The 18,940-nt window shown below is 37.0% G+C and overlaps 2 protein-coding genes and 2 long non-coding RNA genes across 4 annotated transcripts in view; 1 reads left to right on the plus strand and 3 right to left on the minus strand.

The window, feature by feature from the left end:
- Nucleotides 1–5,057: 5,057 nt before the first annotated feature.
- LOC126978016 (UMP-CMP kinase) lies at nt 5,058–6,491 on the minus strand. The gene has a single exon (XM_050826751.1). The coding sequence runs from the start codon at nt 6,370–6,372 to the stop codon at nt 5,740–5,742; it is 633 nt and encodes a 210-aa protein (XP_050682708.1). The 5' UTR covers nt 6,373–6,491; the 3' UTR covers nt 5,058–5,739.
- Nucleotides 6,492–7,332: 841 nt separating this feature from the next.
- Nucleotides 7,333–8,606, minus strand: LOC126978030 (uncharacterized). The gene is made up of 3 exons (XR_007732457.1): nt 8,287–8,606; nt 7,894–8,017; nt 7,333–7,569 (listed from the first exon to the last, which is right to left on the minus strand). It is a non-coding gene; the product is annotated as an uncharacterized LOC126978030 (long non-coding RNA).
- A 151-nt stretch (nt 8,607–8,757) lies between these two features.
- LOC126978036 (uncharacterized) lies at nt 8,758–10,880 on the plus strand. The gene is made up of 3 exons (XR_007732462.1): nt 8,758–9,015; nt 9,260–9,385; nt 10,738–10,880. It is a non-coding gene; the product is annotated as an uncharacterized LOC126978036 (long non-coding RNA).
- Nucleotides 9,979–18,940, minus strand: part of LOC126977935 (optineurin-like) — a 35,766-nt gene continuing 26,804 nt past the window's right edge. Inside the window, exon 14 of the mRNA XM_050826631.1 lies at nt 9,979–16,602. Within this exon, the coding sequence (XP_050682588.1) occupies nt 16,513–16,602 (90 nt within the window). The 3' untranslated portion in view covers nt 9,979–16,512. The remainder of the gene's footprint in view (nt 16,603–18,940) is intronic.

Below are 18,940 nucleotides of genomic sequence, written 5' to 3' on the forward strand. Positions count from 1 at the left end.
TGGCACTTGCACAATCCATTCACTGCTCCACCAGACGAGACACGAAGCTTACTAAATCAGGTAAATAATACTAAATCATGGAGAGGATAATTAAGTAACCGCTAGCTCTTGGTATACCTAGGTCACTAGTTGATCAACGATCGATAGTACGGATTTCGCCATGGTCGGTCGGCAGGCGATCTTCTGGTATACCTAACGCACAGATGGTCATACTCTCTTGTAATACTAGAGAGTATGGGTCGCTCTTCTCGGTCGTCACTCTTGTCAAGAGCATTGCCGATCTTATAAAGCGCTGAATACACGTACCCACATCTGAATTAGAGATCACATTGGTAAGATGCGGGCGAAGACCGAAAAGGTATACCTAGGTGGAAAGTTACGCGTACGTAAGCGTATAATCATACGTCAAAATGACGAGTAGGCTTATAGCAGATGACTTTATTATTGTTGTTGGGGAAATAAGCATTTAATGTGCCCCCTAGTACATTTGCTCGGACGCACGCCCTAGCGATGACTATGCTCATTATGGCGAGGTAGTTGGACAACGTTCAGAGAACTTTTGCCCTTGCATATTCGGAGTTCTAATTTGTATCTAAATCACATCCTCCAGGCCTATGAACTTTAAGAGGCGCAGTATCCTCAATGAACACAAGTGGGGTAGTAGGTCCTCTGTCTGGATATTGAGGGCCTTAAGGCAACCTGCCCTCCAGAAGGATGTGTTTAGGATACTAGTAAACCACTTGGTAAAATCTACATAGACCGGATTCACTGAGGCCTATTGCCTATTTGAGTTTGCAGTGCCCAGAGAGAAAGCCTGTGAGGGTTCGTAACTGGCCCCTGGTTAGGTTTATGCACAGTTTTGTAGCTTAACTTGCCTAAGGCTTGGCAACGAAAGATAATGATTAGCTGCTTCGCAAGTTTCCTGATTCTTCAATACTCTACGGAATATGGATTCTCCGACACCGCAGAAGGGTTCAGGTCCAGTGTAGGTTGCTGAAGCTCCTTTCTTGGCCAGCTCGTTGGCTATCTCATTACCCTTGATGTCCTTATGTCCTGGTACCGACACCAGAGTGACCTTGTTACATTCATAATTGGTCTAATTTTACCCTGCACTCACACACCAGATTTGAGATAATTATGTAGGATGTTAATGTCTTTAGTGCCACTTGACAGTCTGACCATAATACAATATTCCTTGACCTGGAACAATTCCTGTCAAGGTTCAATTGTAGGCACGTATCGATTGCATATACCTACCTAGATCCGCTTGAAATATGGTGACCTTTTTCCCTAAGGCTTCATAGTATTTAGGTCCAAACACTCCCGCTCCCGCTGTAAGTACCTAAATAAATTTAAAAAGGAGAGACACTTGCTTTCCAGTGAATAATCGCTATTACAACCATAGGGATTGCCCTATTACCACCTCTTTCCCCTGTCCAGTTCGCCTTAATTAGTTTACGTAATTACAAAAAACACTAAAAATTTAAGTGTAGGTAACTAAAGTACCTAAACTTCGCGTCAAAAAGAAATAAGTTTTTGACAGATTGAACGTTTCTTTATTGTGGATGAAAAGCAGGCTCTTATAAATATAAGAATTAAAACTTACCTACGTAATATTTGGAGCATTTCAAATTCAAATATTTTATTCAAAAAATAAAATTTAACAAAAAACAACCGACTTCAGAAAGACTATTTCCAAAACAATAAATATAATATGCACTAAAAAGTATTAAAATAATTGCGTATGGTTATACAATCTAATTCTAGTAACGATTATAGCGATTATAGATTATATTTTTGGAATCGGTGTCCTCCCGCCGCGTCCCCGCTCTCGCCTCCTCACGACTCAAGCACATCTCACCCATAACTATGTGTGTAGTTACTAAACTACATTGGCTACTGAATCCAAAAATAGCAATAGTCGTTATAGAATTAGATTAATAAATTATTTGTTTGTATAAATATCAATCTATTGTTTTGTCATAGTGTTTTTGAAGCCGGTTGTTTTTTTGATTTTTTTTTTATATTTTTGGTAAATATGTGTAGATCTTTAGTAATTTTGCAATGCAGCAATAAACGTAAGCGCATTGCAATAGATAAGACAGTTAGGTCACATACGCACTACGCGGTTACCGCTGTGCGGCGTGCCGTTAGGCCTACCGCAAGGTGCTAATATTTATGAGAACCGCGATGATCGAACGCACTGGCCGGCGGATGGTCGCCAGTTTTAGCGGTAGCAAGGGAGCCGCGCGCGGCGTGCCGTTAGTACACTCGTGCGCACTGCGCGGTTGCGGTTGTCTGTCAGTCGGCGGCTAGCATTCCCTATATATTATTATACTCTTTGTAGCATTCGTTCGCGCATGTTGTGTTGTAAATTTGTCGCGCACATACTTATAGCAAATTTTATACTTTAATGGTTTTCTCATGGTTGCTATTGTCAGGTGTGGACAACATGGGAAGCACCCAAAATCGGTTCACCCAGTCGAAAGTTCTGAAGTAACAAACATAAAAAACATACCGAGGAATTGAGAACCTCCTCCTTTTTTGAAGTCGGTTAAAATAGGATATGACATCACTTATTGAAAATCAAAAATAACCATTCATTCAAAAAAGAATGCCTCAGACCTGAGAAGAACGGGCGCAACAAACGCAGTGGATTATTTTTTTTCATAAGATAATTGGTTACAAAGTAATATCGTACAATTAAACTTATCATTTATGGTCAATGGTCGCTCCATTCCCAATCTGTCTTATCATTAAGAAAGTAGTTTATGATATACCTTTACCACACAAAGTTTTTTAACAATTCTTTTGAATATCGTAATACTTTTGTTTTGAACATTTTCTGGGATCTTGCTGTAAAAGCATAATATATATGATCATATATGCCCCCAAGACTTACTTAGTTTATACATACTTTTAAATGACCAGAGATTGGAACTTGTAGACACTACTGTCTTCTTTTGTATCACGTTAGATAAAAAGCTTCAGTGGAGTCCACATATTGCCCTAGATACTAGCAGATAGACTCAGCTCTGCGGCATACGCCGTTAAAAAGATTAGAGAGTACACGAATTTTTCGACCGTTAGATTAGAGTAAGTACTTCAGTTATTTTCACAGCATCATGACGTACGGTATTTTACTGTGGGGTATTGCTGCTGACATTGTTAGTGTTTGCTCTGCAAAAGAGAGCTGTTCGTGCTATATATCAGCTTGGTTATAGACAGTAATTCAAAGAAAAATTTTAAGAAATAAATATAATGACTGATCATTGTCAGTACATATTTTATGAAAATTTAATATACTTACGTTCACAAATATCGTCACCTTTTTGCTCTTAATGGTGATTTTCATTATTATAACACTAGAAATAAGGGATTGCTTGTAACTAATTCTAGTTGGCTTCATAAGATACCTGTATAGTTAATATCTTTAAGGCCAAATGTATACACTTTTATAATAAAGTCCCAACCACTGTTCGGCATTATCTATAAATTATTAAAAAATGGTTCTGTCGTAAATCCTACTTGGTACTCCTAAGCTGAATATCTAAGTGATCGGACAGCCTGGGACTAGATTATGATTATTTTATAGCAATAGCAATGACATTACAATATTGTATATTTTATTAAAGACAGCGCAAAAAAAGAATGCTGGGAGAGTTTCTTGCACCGCTTCTTCACTCTCAGTGCGCCATTTGTTTTCGAAGCGTTAGTAGTATCTACTATATTAGAAATGATATCAAAAAGAATTGTAAAGGAATCAATTTTGAGAAAATAAATGCCTATAAATAGCGCGAATAGCCCTCTTTTGCAAAACAAATATTGCATTAATATCGGCAGCGTTGACCCATAGCAATATACCATCGGGCATAATACTATGGAAATAACAAAAGTAAACTAGTCGCGCCGTATCTATGTCCGTTAATTGTCTAATCTTTTTAACCGCGTAATAAAGAAAAAATAAAAATAAGGTTACGAAGCTCATTAAGGAAAAGGAATAGTCCAAGAATACCAAAGAGTATAATGAAGAATACCCTTGTAGAACCCCCAAACTGAGAGGAGTCCCAGAAGATCGAGCGCAGTTGCTTTTATGCCATAGTGACATATTGTGAATACACACACACTAACACAAAGTGTCATACTGTAAAGTGCGATCGTAAGACGTAGCTTGTCACACACACTTAACTAATATTCCTAGCCTATTTTTATCGGTTGTCTAACAGCAAGAGGCTCTATCAAGACATAAATTATCTAAGCTCAAGTAAATAAAATAATTTAATGGCTGGTGGTAGCGGCTATTGATAATAATGTTACGCTGATTAAATAACACTATATTGTTATTTAGGAATTTTAGCCACCTAATTAGGCTTCAATTATTGGTTCCTATATATTCATTACCAGCACTCACTGTATCTCCACATATCTCAATATATTATGTATTTCCAGCTCCATCTACTTGGTTATTATAAATAAGTATTTATTTATTAACACTGGTAGGTTCAAAATTGAGAGTACAGAATGAATATAGTTAATGCTACTACTTGTGGCGGGTCGTTCCCTTCCCTAAAATATGGTTGAATATGAGAGGCAATGGCTGGTCCATGCATTGTGCTCGTGAACGGGTGCTGCTTGTGGTGGCTGGATGATCCTCTCACCGGGAAATTTGTTTTTTTATTTCCTTTATTTTTTAATTTAAAGTTATTATATATCTTTTATATTCATAATACTTAATAAAATGCTCACGCCTTTGTTTTATTTACAGTATGTGTGGATTGATGCATCTATTATATTCAATAACTATAACTATCTTTTTACTTATTATTGTAAGGCATTTAGTACTTGACGATTGTGTATTTTGTGGCATCACTTTGCATATATTGTAATTATAATGATTTGTAAAATTAAATTGAAAATATGACTGTAATACCATTCTATTTTGAAAAGAGCAATGTTAGAGATTCTTGTGTGTTCTTCTCTATCAATCTACCTTAGAAATAAAATATTTTTGTTTGAATAAGCTCACTATAATAGGAGGGGTATAAATAAGACGTAAATAACACTCCAGCACAATAACATGAACTTTTATTTACATATCATACAGATAAATTAATAATAATAATGATTCACTATTGGAATTATTAATTGATTCTTGCTTTATTATTATGCTACATGAAAAATTGTAAATATTAACCTTCTTTCTTCTATCTTTGTTTAATAAAAAAGATGAAAAGTGGCCTGTCCCACTAGCTTTTCTCACTATTATCAAGTGATATTCAAACGCTAATAACATAAAACATGCTGTGTTATTTATTAGATAACTATGTTAATGCAATAGTTAGTTGCCATGAGAAAAAATTGAATCCCTCACAAGTTTATTAACAATGACAAATTCATAAATCTTCATTTATTATTCATTCAAAACCCAACTATATAAATTACTTAATTCAATGACAAACTTGCTTTCAAGCAAAAAATTATATAGCAATTTTAAATAAATTGTCTTGACCTTAGTTAATTCCATGACAATGCTATTAAAATGAAGGTTACTTATTATATGATATCTAGCAACATTTTACACCACAATTAACTATTATTTATATTATTAAGTGCTATTGCAAGAACTGGAATAACTTATATATAATATAATATCTTTGATCAAATGTTTTACCTATCACAAGCAATACAATCTACACATACACATTACACACACACATTTAGCTACAAGGAGTACTCTAATTAACTTTGGACATCTAGATTAGTGAAACATTTCTTCACATGCTCAAAGACCTCAGATGGGGCTGATTCAGCATTCACTCTCCGTACCATACCCAGCTTGTCATAATGATTGATTATAGGCAATGTATCATTCATATAGGTATTGAACCTTTTCTGAAGACTCTCCAGATTGTCGTCAGACCTGCCACTGCCTGCTGCTCCGCGACCCAAACATCTACTGGTGCATAATTCCCGGGAACATTCGAAAAATAAAACAAACAGAAGCTTAGTCTTGTCGGACATTACACGTTGCCAACCATCTAAGTTATCTTTGTTTCGAGGAAATCCGTCGATAAGAAATCGATTTTTATCTGATTTTTCCATAGCTTTGTGTATCAATGAACACGTAACCTCAACCGGAACTATTTCACCATTGCGAATTTTTTCCTCTATCATCTCACCATACTCAGATCCAGGCCTCTGTCGTTCTTCTCGCAATAGATCACCTGCTGAAAGGTGAACAAAGTCAAATTCTTCTGATATAAGAGAACATTGAGTTCCTTTACCGGCTCCAGGAGCTCCCAATACAAATACTACTTCAGGTAGCATATTTTTTCTAATGGACGCAAGCGACCGAGACAACACACTTAGCATGAAACAAGTTTAGAACTGTGTATTGTGTAATTGTGTCTCGGTTTATTCTAATAGATTAAAATCGAATAATTTTCAAACATGCGCAAAGCATCGACCTTGAAAGTTGAAATGTCACTTTGAGAGTTTGACAAATTGACAGCGCTACAGCAGGGTCTGCTCCACAGAGTACTACATTTTTGTAAGGACCGCTTACTATACTGATATAATGAGTAATGACCAGACTACATATGACAGACAAATTTGATATAATATATAGATATCATAATATTTAGAAATATATGTAATACTAGTTCTTGCCTGCGACGATATCCGGTAGTCATAATCAAAAATCAAAGAGGTTAATATGAATACGTAAATCAAGATCATTATAAAATTAAAAACGTAGAATAAGAACAACGTATTTAAATCGATCTTTTTACGTATGCATTGTCATTAAATTACAATAAGTTTAAATATTTTAAAAGCCTATATATGTAGGTATGACAAAATTGTGATTTGAAGAGTTGAAACAGCCTGTTTCAAATCTCCTCAGTAAGTTAAAACCTCCCAATTTTTATTTAATTCACAATCAAGGAGCAAATACACAGAAATCGAATGTATCTCTAGTTATGGAGCATTAGAAACATATGTAACTGTAAACAAAATTCAAACCCTTATCAAAATATAGGCAACGTAAAAAAATTTTAAAAACTTACTTTTCACAATTTGTGTCACATAGCACGCTCCGCTCCACAGCTCCACGACTTACGCCACAGACGCGAATTGATAAATCAGACCGCGGGGGAAAGTGATTGAAAAGCGACAATGAAACGACAACGACGTCCTAAATTCTCAGATATAGCACGTTTTTAAAGATATGATGAGCATCCAAATGACGGCACATAGTACGATCCTCCTGGCATACTCAACATCCCTGGATTCAGTTAATAGTAAATATGTTTCTAAACTTTAAGTCAAATCTCTGAACTTGTAGATAAAATTTATTTTTATGAGGACAATAATATAATAATTTAAGTTAAACATTAGTTAGTCAGGAAGTCTTCGAATTTGGTAAAGTCTTCAGATAGGCAAAGTGAGTTAGGCACTTTACTGCAAGTATCCTCACAGCTCTGTTTGAACTCGAAGTTGTTATCATTACCCCCGCACCCAGACCACTGAAATGGTAAGCATTTTTCTTGTACTGGTTCGAACGCCCACCTGCGAAATATATGGCATTAAAAATAGTAAAACCGACGTGACTACTATCCATAAACAGACCTTTCGGCTAGTTCATTTAAGACTCTCAATAACACTACAGTTTGAAGCTCGATCAATTTTAAAAGTCAAAGCCATAGTTAGGTACATAACATAGTGTGGCAATACGTTCGTTCCCACCATATTATGGAATTCATAAAATAATTAAATGGCCAACCGTCTCCTCCTGATGTTAAGAGATCGTCGCCCCTACTCATGCAATACTAGACTACTAGAGATATCGTAGGAGAGGTTATTCTGTAATGTAAAATATAGTAGTAGTATCACCTTATATACTGCGCTGTGCAGTCTCCATACGCCGGGGAAAGATAACAGACATCCGGACGTCCATAGTGGTTAGCGAACTTTGCCCAAGGAGGTGGCGGCACACCAAATGATGGAGTACCATAGGCTGTTAAGAATTAAATATTAGAATAGAGCTAGAAAGCCTGGATGACGAATCCATAAGGCAACCATTAAATATTAGGTACTTGGTTTTCCCGAGAATAAATTTTCAGTGTTCACAGTATGGATACATACATCTCTCGAAATATAATTAATCCATCAGCGGGGGAACATTGATGACATAATGTTATCACCTCGTGTCATAAGACTGGTTATGACACTGACATTGACATAAAAATCTGATGCTCACGTACGGATCCAGATTCCAGACAATACCTTTCCATTCTTCAGGAAATCCATTCGGATAAGAACCGTTTGCACCAAATCCACCCGAAGACACATTAAATGCTAAAGTCATATTATTGTAGATTTCCATATAATATTTCCAAGTCTGATCGGACTCATTGAGCTTCCAAGAACCCCAGCTACTTATATTTGGTAGTGTGTTCGGGTCTATGCGCTCTCCATTCCAACTTTCGTAGTCCCATGCAATGCCCGGACCGGTGTCGTTGTCTTTAGGACCTGATTCGTTCGAACCGGAAGCCCCCCCGCCGCCGCCCCTGCAAGCTAAGGAGGGTACAACCAAACTTAGGAAAATTATTTTCATTATTGGTCTCTGTCGCCTGAGTGGAAATAATTATTCAATTAACTTCCGTGTCCGTAGATAATACATCAGAATATCTAATTAAGTGTGCGATGTGATGTTTGAATGTAGAAACAAACCGAAGTAAAACACTTTTACTAGGGCTAGCGGTCGGTGTAGTTTTTTGATAGTTGGGCGGCGTCACGCCGTCGCATAAATAACACGTTTTAGCAGTAAATGTGTTTGTCTGCGTAATGGAGGCTAATTGTAAAATCCTACAATCAGCTTGACTTAAGCAATATTAAAAAACCTGGCCGATTTGTTATCTATATCCGACTATAAGTCGGACTCGCCCATTAAGTGTTTCGTAGCAGCAAATATTTTTTTTATATATATAAGTATTTGAGTTGATTGAATGAAAGGTAAATTGCGGTTTACGATTTATGAAGTATTAAAAAAACTACTTACTAGATCTCGGTGTAAGTTTGCATGGTACATCATATATTTTTTTTAGTTTACACACACATTTTACCACTTTGAGAGTATCTCCCGCGCAAACTATTCAGTTTAGAAAAAAATTATAATCGAAACCTACCTGGGGGTCCCCCCCCAAAATTTATTGTTATTTTTTCTATTTTTGTGTAAGAATCTTAATGCGGTTCACAGAATACATCTTATCAAGTTTCAACAGTATAGTTCTTATAGTTTCGGAAAAAGTGGCTGTGACATACGGACATGACGAATCTATTAAGTGTTCCGTTTTTTACCAATTGGCTACGGAAACTTAAAAAGGTATGTAACTAAATATTATTTGGAAAAGTAGGTAAAACGAGCACATTAATTTATGATATGAATCGATCGAGCATTGAACATCATAATCTGTTATATATTTTATGTCCATTATCCTTAAAATAGTAATCAGTCAGCAGCGGGGTGGATTCGTAATACATTGCAAACTAGTTTACCCGTTTACTCAGGGTTGAGGCGCACAAACATCATGATACGCCCTGCCCATTACAATGCAGTGCCATTCAGAATTATTGAAAAACCCAAAAAATACGGAGCGGCACTACAAATACGTCTCATTTGCCCAGTAATTTCACTAGCTACGGCGCCCTTCAGACCAAAACACAGTAATGCTTACACATTACTACTTCACGACAGAAATAGGCGCCGTTGTGGTACCCATAATCTAGCCGGCATCCTGTGCAAAGGAGCCTCCCACTGGTAAACATCAAACATATTATATAAAATTCCTTTCATGATCATAAAACAAGCCTTATCAAGCCTTGAGCAATTATCTCATCACTCTTCAGTTTTTCCTGTTAAAAACATTCGAGATGAAGCAAGAAAATTATATCTGTAAAAATTATTAAAACCAATGATTTCATAGTAATAAAACTTTATTATAAATAATAGTATGTAGCACAAACATGACCCGTTTATATTTAATTAAACTTTTCTCTGTTACACTAAGCAGTCTTTGTCAATCACACTTTATACGACCTATAACTATTACTACAGTAACTGGACAACAAGTATAAATTAGTTCAATCTGGTTTTTATTATAAACAATAATTATTAAATGGATTAGGGTTTATTTTTGAGGTATTTACAACTTCATAGAAGTTGCGTCATATATTTGAATAAAATTAATGGTTAATGATTAAGTATCTAAGGATCAAACTAGTGGTTCATAGAAACTAGGTAACATTTAACATAGATAATAAAATATGGCATTGCTAATAACGCCATCTGTTGTTCAGTTACGAGAATCACATTTATTTCACCATCCTTAACTTCTATCTAACTAAACAATTGAATAGTTATTGTTCTTATATATTCGTTTATTACCTTCCAAATCTAAATAAAGTATATAAAATAGAGTTTTTTCTAATTTAAAGCAAATACTAAGTTCTAATTACTAAAAAAATCTAATGAAAACTTGCTCATACGAATATTATTGGCCATTTGTTTAATGATAATAAATTTTATTATTACTAATAAAAAGAATAGAACTATCCACACGAACGTATTATATATTTAATCCAGAATTTATTCACTATGGTAAATTACCAACTAAGTTAACAATTGAACAGTGCTTGAGTATTCCATGTAAGAATAAACAGAGCAAAATTTTGTAGATGTCATATCTGAAAACGAAGTAAGTTTGCAACAGTAATGACTGTCAAATGTCCATGATGAAGAAGAAAAAATTGGAAATTTACAACAAGATGGCACAGAAACTGGTAACATTGAGCGATTAAAGCATTTACCTTAATTACATATGGCGCTAACGGGAATGTCATATAGTGCCAAGTATTGTTTAATGTAGAAGATACTGATATTAAATTAATACTAGATATCACAATTTTATGGAAAAATCACAAATAAACATTTGTCTAATCACTAATCAATTACAAAATTGACTCTTTTTTTTATAAAAATAACGACTTGTCAAAAACCAAAAAGCATACTCTAATGAAATTATTATAAGAATAAAACTATAATTAGTTCAAGTAAATAAAAATATAAAAACAATGTTTTTTTAACTAAAAAATAATTTCTTCTTTGAACTCCAACAGCACCTTCTAATGTTTTACAATCCCATAGTCAACAGATATTTAAAATTAGCTGAAGGCATACTAAGAAACACGCAGGGCTGTCACTGTGAGAAACACTATAAAAAAATGAATATTCATTATTATTTAATTAAATATTAGAAAAATACAATAATTAAAATTAACATTGTTAATGAATAAGAAATAAAGTTACCTCGCCTGAAGCCTCGTATCCACTAGGCAACATTTGGCGTTGAAACTGTTGAAACTCATCGCGGAACTTTTGTTTAACAACGTTGTCTGTCTACGCTAGACCAGGCATCGACAACATGTCGCCAGAGGATCTAGTGTTGATTTAGGCGGCAGTGGTTATAATTTATGCTCAACTGCATGTTGCACGAAAACAAACAACAACGCGACGCGAGAGCTGGCAACGTCGCGCGCTGACGGACAACGTTGCCGAACCTGTTGAGCGGCACGGGTTGCGCGCCAAATGTTGTCTAGTAGATACGAGGCTTTATAAACGCTTGCTTTTAACTTAATATGTACCAGTTACTGGGGCTGACATTACGCAGCAGAACCGTCTAAGTTGCCGAATTCAAGCGGCTTGTCGTCGTGATAAAAATAGGTTTCTTCAAAATATATGTACCGAAATACAAATCCATGGCGAAAAGCATGAAACCAAAGACCTTCACAAAAAGATTCGTGAAATTACAAAAAAGTTCAGTTCTAAAACATGGACCATCGAAAACTCGGAGGGAAAGGTTGTGACTGAACTGGAAAATACTCTGAAAGTCTGGAAGAATTACTGCCAGTCGCTCTTCTTTGACCCTGATTCGCGCAGCTATATCTCCACTGAACCGGAAGATCAGGACTTGGAACCTCTTATTCTTAGAGAAGAAGTTAAAGCTGCAATCAACCATCTAAAAGGAGGGAAGGCAGTTGGAAATGACTGTATTCCAATAGAGACAATCAGATGTTGCGGAGATTTCGGAGTAGATATGTTTCACACCATATGTAACAAAATTTGGGTGAGCGGAATGTGGCCGAAGGAATGGACGCACTCTGTTTTCATACCATTACACAAAAAGGGGTCTACAACGAAATGCAATAACTATCGTCTTATAGCGCTCATACCACATGCCAGCAAAATTTTACTCCATATAGTAAACGAAAGACTGAAGGCTTATATTCTGAAGGAAATAGCACCAGAGCAGGCCGGTTTCGTAAAGGGCAAAGGTACACGAGAACAGATCCTAATTGTGAGACAAATAATAGAGAAAGCAAAGGAATTCAACAGACCGACTTTCATATGCTTCGTTGATTTCCAAAAGGCATTTGATTCTGTTAAATGGCCACAACTATGGAAGATCCTCATAGAGATGGGAGTGCCCAAGCACTTGGTGCAAATCCTCAGAGCCCTTTATGAACATGGTTCCGCTTCAGTCAAGGTGGATAATGTCACGTCCGACCCACTTCATCCCTCTGCAGGAGTCAGGCAGGGCTGCATTTTGTCGCCTCTTCTGTTCAATATTTATACGGAGCACATTATGAGGATAGCTCTAGAAGATTGGACAGATGGCATACCAATTGGCGGCAAAAACATATCCAATCTCCGATATGCCGACGACACCACGTTAATAGCGACAAGTAAGGAAAACATTGCTGAATTATTACATCGTATCGAGCATACCAGCCTCCAGTATGGCCTTAAAATAAACCGGCAGAAAACAAAAATGATGATTGTCGATCGAAGTCAAAACAATGCACCAGATATAGTCGAGATTGCTAATTGCGAGGTTGTACAGTCATACATATACTTAGGATCACTGGTCGCTAATACTGGTGGCTCGGAAGACGAAATTAGAAGGCGAATGGCTATTACCAGATCTGCAATGCAGAAGTTGACGAGGATATGGCGGGACAGGAATATCACCAAAAAATCTCAACCAGCAGCACGCAGGGGTAAAGTAAAAATGTTTATCATTTTGATTATATTGGTCATGGCAACTCAGACGCCGGAGATATTTTCGAAAACAGTGACTGCTCGCTACGGTGAGGTGACTGTTCATGGTTTCAAGCACTGTGACATGATGGTAAATAACGAACTATCTTTGGGAACGATCAACAATGACGGCAATGTCATTGTACCTGGAATCCATTTTGGGCTAATAACATGGACTTGTGATAACAAAACGAACGGATTAACTGTCTCCAGATTTGAATGTATGCCATGCGGATCATACTGCCTATATAACCAGCAGTTTATCAAATGTAGAAATGATTGGACTATATATATTCTAGGATTTGTCGTTGCAGCAATACTGGCACTTGTCATTATATCAACATTCTTGTGCTGTTTCAACAACTCATTTTACACCATATCCATACAAATGGGTGCTTGTTTGTTGACAAGATCAGACAAAAGAAGAGCATTTCAGGTGAAGAGACACAACAAAATAACTGGGAGGAATGATCAAGTTAAGTTCAGGGAATTTAATGTTCCCAACAATGATCTAATGGACAGAATTATTGACATAAGACTGGTACTAAGAAAAAATGTCAACGGCGATGAGCCATTATATGGGGACATCATTTACAAGGAAAGGAAGGGAACTGACACAAACAGAAGCCACGAACCAAGGAGTTTACCAAAGCCAAGAACAGAACCATCATTGCCAGAATTACCACCAAGAGCAAACTCGAATCAGTCAAGATGTGTCTATTACAGGGGCTGTGATGCTAATATGTACCTTCTAACATGCTTATTTATCGTATGCCTGTCAGGCACATTAACTCATGCATGTGACAAGGTTTTATATCTTTCTAGTAAGGGGACAGTATGTGCAAAAGAAAAGTGCCAACCTATAGACACATATATGACTACTATAACACAAGGTCAAGTAATATGCTTCAACGACGTCAACGGAGACATGCTCAAGCTTAGAATCAAAAAGGGAACCCATGTTTCTAGGTACACCAAACTGTATAAGACTTGTTCTTACAATGTGACGACAACAAAATGGTATAATTGTAAAGGCAGTGGTGCATGCTGGGAAGGAAATAGGTGCACTGTCAATTATGAGTTAAATATGCTGAGCAGAGTGACAAAAGAGCCGTATGGATATGGGTGCCAAATAGACTCATTAGGCTGTGATGTGTACTGCCATTACACATCTAGATGTGTGTGGTATAGATGGCAGGTCAACCCTGATTACAGCAACTGTGGGTTTGTATATGCTAAATCTTCTGAGCTGTGGATTGTAGAAATGGAAACAACTTACAAAGGCATCAAGAAGGTTGTCACCTTGAATAGCAACACTCCTTTTGTAAACATGGAGACAATGATGCCTTCAACTGCCTTGAACATGCCACTAGTGATAACCACCTTCACATATGAAAGACCAGCTTCTCGTCCAACCATGTTATCATATAAGGGGAAATATTATGGAGTAATTGCTAGTGCACTAAACATGCCTCAGGAGAACATAATAGGTGATTTGCAGATATCACTTGGTGCTACTCAGAACATTGTATTTAGTGAAATTCACCTTCCCTGCTCTACTGTAGGTTGTGTAGTATCATGCACGACTAAGGAGCCAGCATTAAACAGGCTCACATCAAACTCTCCATATTTACTGTCCAAAGATGGCTTCAAAACTGTGGTATCTGAAAGTGAGAGCTGGGTGAGCAGGAATGAAGATGTCACAGGGACAGTGACAATATCATTTGGAAGTGTGCAGCTCAAGGAAATAGTTGTTATTGATGCAAAATGCAGAGTCAGTGTCATAATGACATCTGCCTGTGATGGATGTTTAGATAAGCCTTTTGCCGTGATGTCCTCAGATAAGATGACTACAGATGGTGCAGTGGAGTACATATCAAACTGCACATGGGATGTACCATTCTTTCAATGTTCTAATGAGCCTTACATAGTCAAGCAAATTTCATCAAACAGAAATTGTAGAGTTGAAATACCAAAGCTTAATCAAACCTTAGATTTTGATTTTGAATACGTCTTCCGAGGAGAAATTAGTAGTATGAGGAGTATACAATCAGAGAGCTTTGCTGATATAGCAGCGAATATTGGAACTGACCCGAATTTCTGGGGATCACTGGTGAGTTCTTTAACTATGATGCTTAGTCTTACCACGATAGGAACTATGCTTATTAAGTTAGGTAGATTAGGTGTATTATCTATTGCAAAAAGAGAGTCAGAGAAGGCCTGACCTGGTTATAATTCCTAGGCTCTTTAGTTTTATGACTTAGTTTTAATGTTAGTATTAACATATATAATCAATTAGATTAAGAAAAAAAAAAAAAAAAAAAGCTACTAAAGTTCAGTTAGTAAGATCTCTAGTGTTTCCCATACTACTATATGGTGCCGAAACATGGACAGTCAAAGAACGAGAGAGACAAAGGATTGACGCACTAGAAATGTGGTGTTGGAGACGAATGCTACGAGTATCTTGGACACAACGCCGCACAAACGTCTCGATACTTGAAGAGCTCAAGGTGAAAGAAAGGCTTTCATCTATAGTCAGAGCCCGTATTCTCAGATACTTCGGACATATCACGCGACGTGGAGAGCATGCCATAGAGAGACTTGTTGTTCAGGGAAGGGTCAACGGCAGTAGGTCAAGAGGACGCTCCCCTATGCGCTGGACAGACCAGATCAAAGCCTTAACCAATACTCCCATCAACACATGTGCCAGAGAAGCAATAGCCAGGGATAACTGGCGTAGAATCGTTCGTCGTTCGACGTGACCACGACTGCTCTGTCAAGAGTAATCCGACGAAGAAGAAGAAGTACCTCTTACACATTTTTATAAGATTACAGACAGAGCCACCACTTTGCTATAAAATTGTACTAAATAAAGTTGGTGTCTGGTATTATTTCTATGTAACTTGACTTAATTTAGACTCACAGATATTTCTTGCACACTACTGTGTGGCAGCTCATCTTCAGTTGTGGCAATCATAATATCATCAAATTCTACAGTACAAGCAAGCTCAATTCAAAACTAATAAGCAAAATTAATTTGTATACAGCATGTAGCTAGGCGCTGCGTACCGGAGTTGCTGATAGCTGTGACATCATTACATTGCACTCCATTACGATGAGAGCGGGGCGCGATGTCCTGACGTCACGAGGGTTATTCGCACCGTATATTTTTAGTAATACAGAAAAGAAAATTATATAACTTATTAACTATTTGCTTGATTTTATTGAAACAAAAACAAGAAATAGTGTCTTATTGTCAAATAATGTCAAGTGATTTATTTTCTAGACTTATTGATATTCTATTGTCGAACGTCAGAATTATAGTCCTCAGCTGTGATCCTCATTTCGGTAGATTAGAAGTCATCCAAGCAGTAGTCCAAATGGTCCTCCATCACTTTGTACTGGTCGGTCGAGAACTGGTTACATTTGGGACACTTGTAGAGCTGAAAAAATAATAAAAATATGAAGTATTAACGAAAAAAAAAGAATATTTTTAACTCTGATAATATGAATTGGATGATTGAGATGATGAAAATATTTTAAAGCGAGAAAAGAAAAACCTAACACAAGTAGAAGCTTTGCGGAAATAGAAAAACAATTGTTGTGTCGGTTAACGATATTTCCCATTCGGTCGAATTAACAATACTTGACCAATAAGTATGTCAATGGAATTGAAAGTAATATGAAAAAAATATAGCATTTATATTATGCAGCGGGCACATTTTACTCGTGTGCTTTTCGTAGATGAGAAACCGGATTTATAAAAAAAAACACTGCCGTTTAGGGACTACTCTAAACTAGATATTTTTATTTAACCGAAACGACCTGATATGCTCTCGTTGTTAGTTTTGTACAGTTTTAGTTTTCGTGTGCGTAAATGGAAAAAATATTTTTATTAAATCTTTTCAAAGTACTCTCCACCAGCCTCTATACAAAGTATCATGCTTCTAAGCCAGTTTTCGAAACACTATTTCCAGTCTGCGGCAGACGACACTTCTACTGCCATCGCAATCGCTAGTACCGCATCTTCCGGCGACGAATACTGGATCCCTTTTAGTTGATTTTTTATTTTCGGGAATAAAAATAAGTCACACACGGTTCTAGATCAGAAGGCCTACCATCGACTTAAAAGTATTCATCTCATCTTTCATCAATTACATTTTCCTTTTCTGTACGTTTTATGCATGTTTTCACTAATTTTTAAAAGTTATTAACAAAATGATTCACTTTCCTCTAAGGTAGTAGAAACTTTTTTTGAATCGCTCACTTTGACACATAAGCTATCCAGTTGAGGTTGAAATATTACATTATGGAACGAATGAATGAACGAACTAAAACAGTTTGCGATTCAATTTCCGATTTGATTTGACCTCAACCCTAATGACGTCGTGCTTTCGACAGTTTAGGTCGTCAATTGAATCGCAATAACAGTTCATGGTAGGCCCGCTGTAAGGAGGATGACACGTGACGTTAACCGGTTTGGTGTCCACGAGCCCCTTGTTTTGAGCGCTGAGTGAACGGGCGCGTTGTTGTGGTGTAGAAATAGCCCGCGGAGCCTGGTATTCGGTCGGCTGTCGCTCATGTCAGTGAAAACACCTGGCAGGCATTTTGTAGTATGCCATTCGGTGTTAATGCAGATTGGATTTCGTAACGGAATGGATACTAAATACTCTGTCACAGACAAGATAGCGATCAAAATTTTACCAGCGCTCATCAATCGCTTCACTTTGGTAGGCGTTGGTTCGTTTTGAAACAGACAAACTGGCAACTGACGCTTTGTTTCGGGATCGTATTGATAAATCCTGGATTCCTCACAATGTTGTTAACGCGCCGAGGCAAGTATGAATTTACTGTTTAAGTCACGGCATCATTACACGGGCCATCCTTCGGGAACCTATCCTTCTCATGACAAGATGCGCGTGGAGAGACTTTGCTTTCCGATACAATCTGCAATATATGCTGAATTGTTCCGAATGTAATTCGTTTACTTTCTTGAATTAATTTTATACTCATAAATTTTGTCGCGGTAACAAAATACAATTTTCATGAGTAGGTACCGACCAATTTTTACTTAATAATAATTAATCAACTTCACAGCTAACGCTATAACGCAATAACGCGTGGTAAAAGCTGCTACGAGAAGTCATAAGGTATTAAATACTCTGTGTATTCAAAAATTCATAGTTTTTATGCTACTTTGTATACCTATTCATATCATATAAGGGTCCTAAATCTGACACTTCTCGATTAAAGGTGCGTAAATAATTATGCGCGGCAAATCATCGAAGATAGGCGCGAGTATTGCCCTCTTAAATGTGCCTTGGGGAGATCTTCTGCTATCGGTTTTTGAGACCGCATCAAAGCAGATTCTGTCGTTAGCTCGCGGGTCAGTTATGGGTCGCTCGGCGAAATCGTGAAAATGGACAATTGACAATGAAATTGACTCTTTTCATACTTGAAAAAGGTATTGCATTTTAGTTTTATCTGGGAGCCAGGTGGTAGAAATTTTAGTTATTGCTAATTTGGTTTACATGTCATTCTTTTCAGGTCTGTCTAGCTGCCGCAGGCTGTTCAAGCTATCGCGTTCTACTTAATTTATATCAACATATTGGCTCGCGAGGCTTATGAAGGTTTTTTTTTAATGAAAATAAGGGACAAAACGAGCAGGATGTTCAGCTGATGGTAATTGATGCGCCCTGCCCATTACAATGCAGTGCCGCTCAGGAGTCTTGAAAACCCCAAAAAAATTTTAACGGCACTACAACTTCGCTCGTCACCTTG

This window comes from Leptidea sinapis, chromosome 46, assembly GCF_905404315.1.
Source record: "Leptidea sinapis chromosome 46, ilLepSina1.1, whole genome shotgun sequence".
Lineage (NCBI taxonomy): Eukaryota > Metazoa > Arthropoda > Insecta > Lepidoptera > Pieridae > Leptidea > Leptidea sinapis.

What these genes read in the sequence shown, in the direction of transcription:
- LOC126978016 (XM_050826751.1), bottom strand. Translation starts at nt 6,372, where the DNA reads ATGCTAAGTGTGTTGTCTCGGTCGCTTGCGTCCATTAGAAAAAATATG.